At 55.4% G+C, this 202-nt stretch overlaps 1 protein-coding gene across 1 annotated transcript in view; it reads right to left on the bottom strand.

Moving 5' to 3' along the window:
• LOC119590512 (arrestin homolog) overlaps positions 1-202 on the bottom strand; it is an 87,402-nt gene that overhangs the window by 58,388 nt on the left and 28,812 nt on the right. The window contains exon 2 of the mRNA XM_037939161.1: positions 60-202. Coding sequence (XP_037795089.1) covers positions 60-168 — 109 coding nt within the window. The 5' untranslated portion in view covers positions 169-202. The remainder of the gene's footprint in view (positions 1-59) is intronic.

The following is a 202-nucleotide window of genomic DNA, read 5'->3' on the forward strand; positions in this document are numbered from 1 at the left end:
CATTCAAGCCACCAAGAAACACAAACAACCCACGGACCAACCCCGAAACAAGCACTTACTGATCGGGTCGACATGCGTGAGGTGGTCGGTGTAATCCCGTCGACCTACATACACCGACACCTTGCCATTGGGCGCGCTCTTGCGGTACACATGGAAGGAGAAAACCATTGACTGCAACGGGGCGGCGACGTCCTTATCTGCC

Source organism: Penaeus monodon, chromosome 27 (genome assembly GCF_015228065.2).
Source record: "Penaeus monodon isolate SGIC_2016 chromosome 27, NSTDA_Pmon_1, whole genome shotgun sequence".
NCBI lineage: Eukaryota > Metazoa > Arthropoda > Malacostraca > Decapoda > Penaeidae > Penaeus > Penaeus monodon.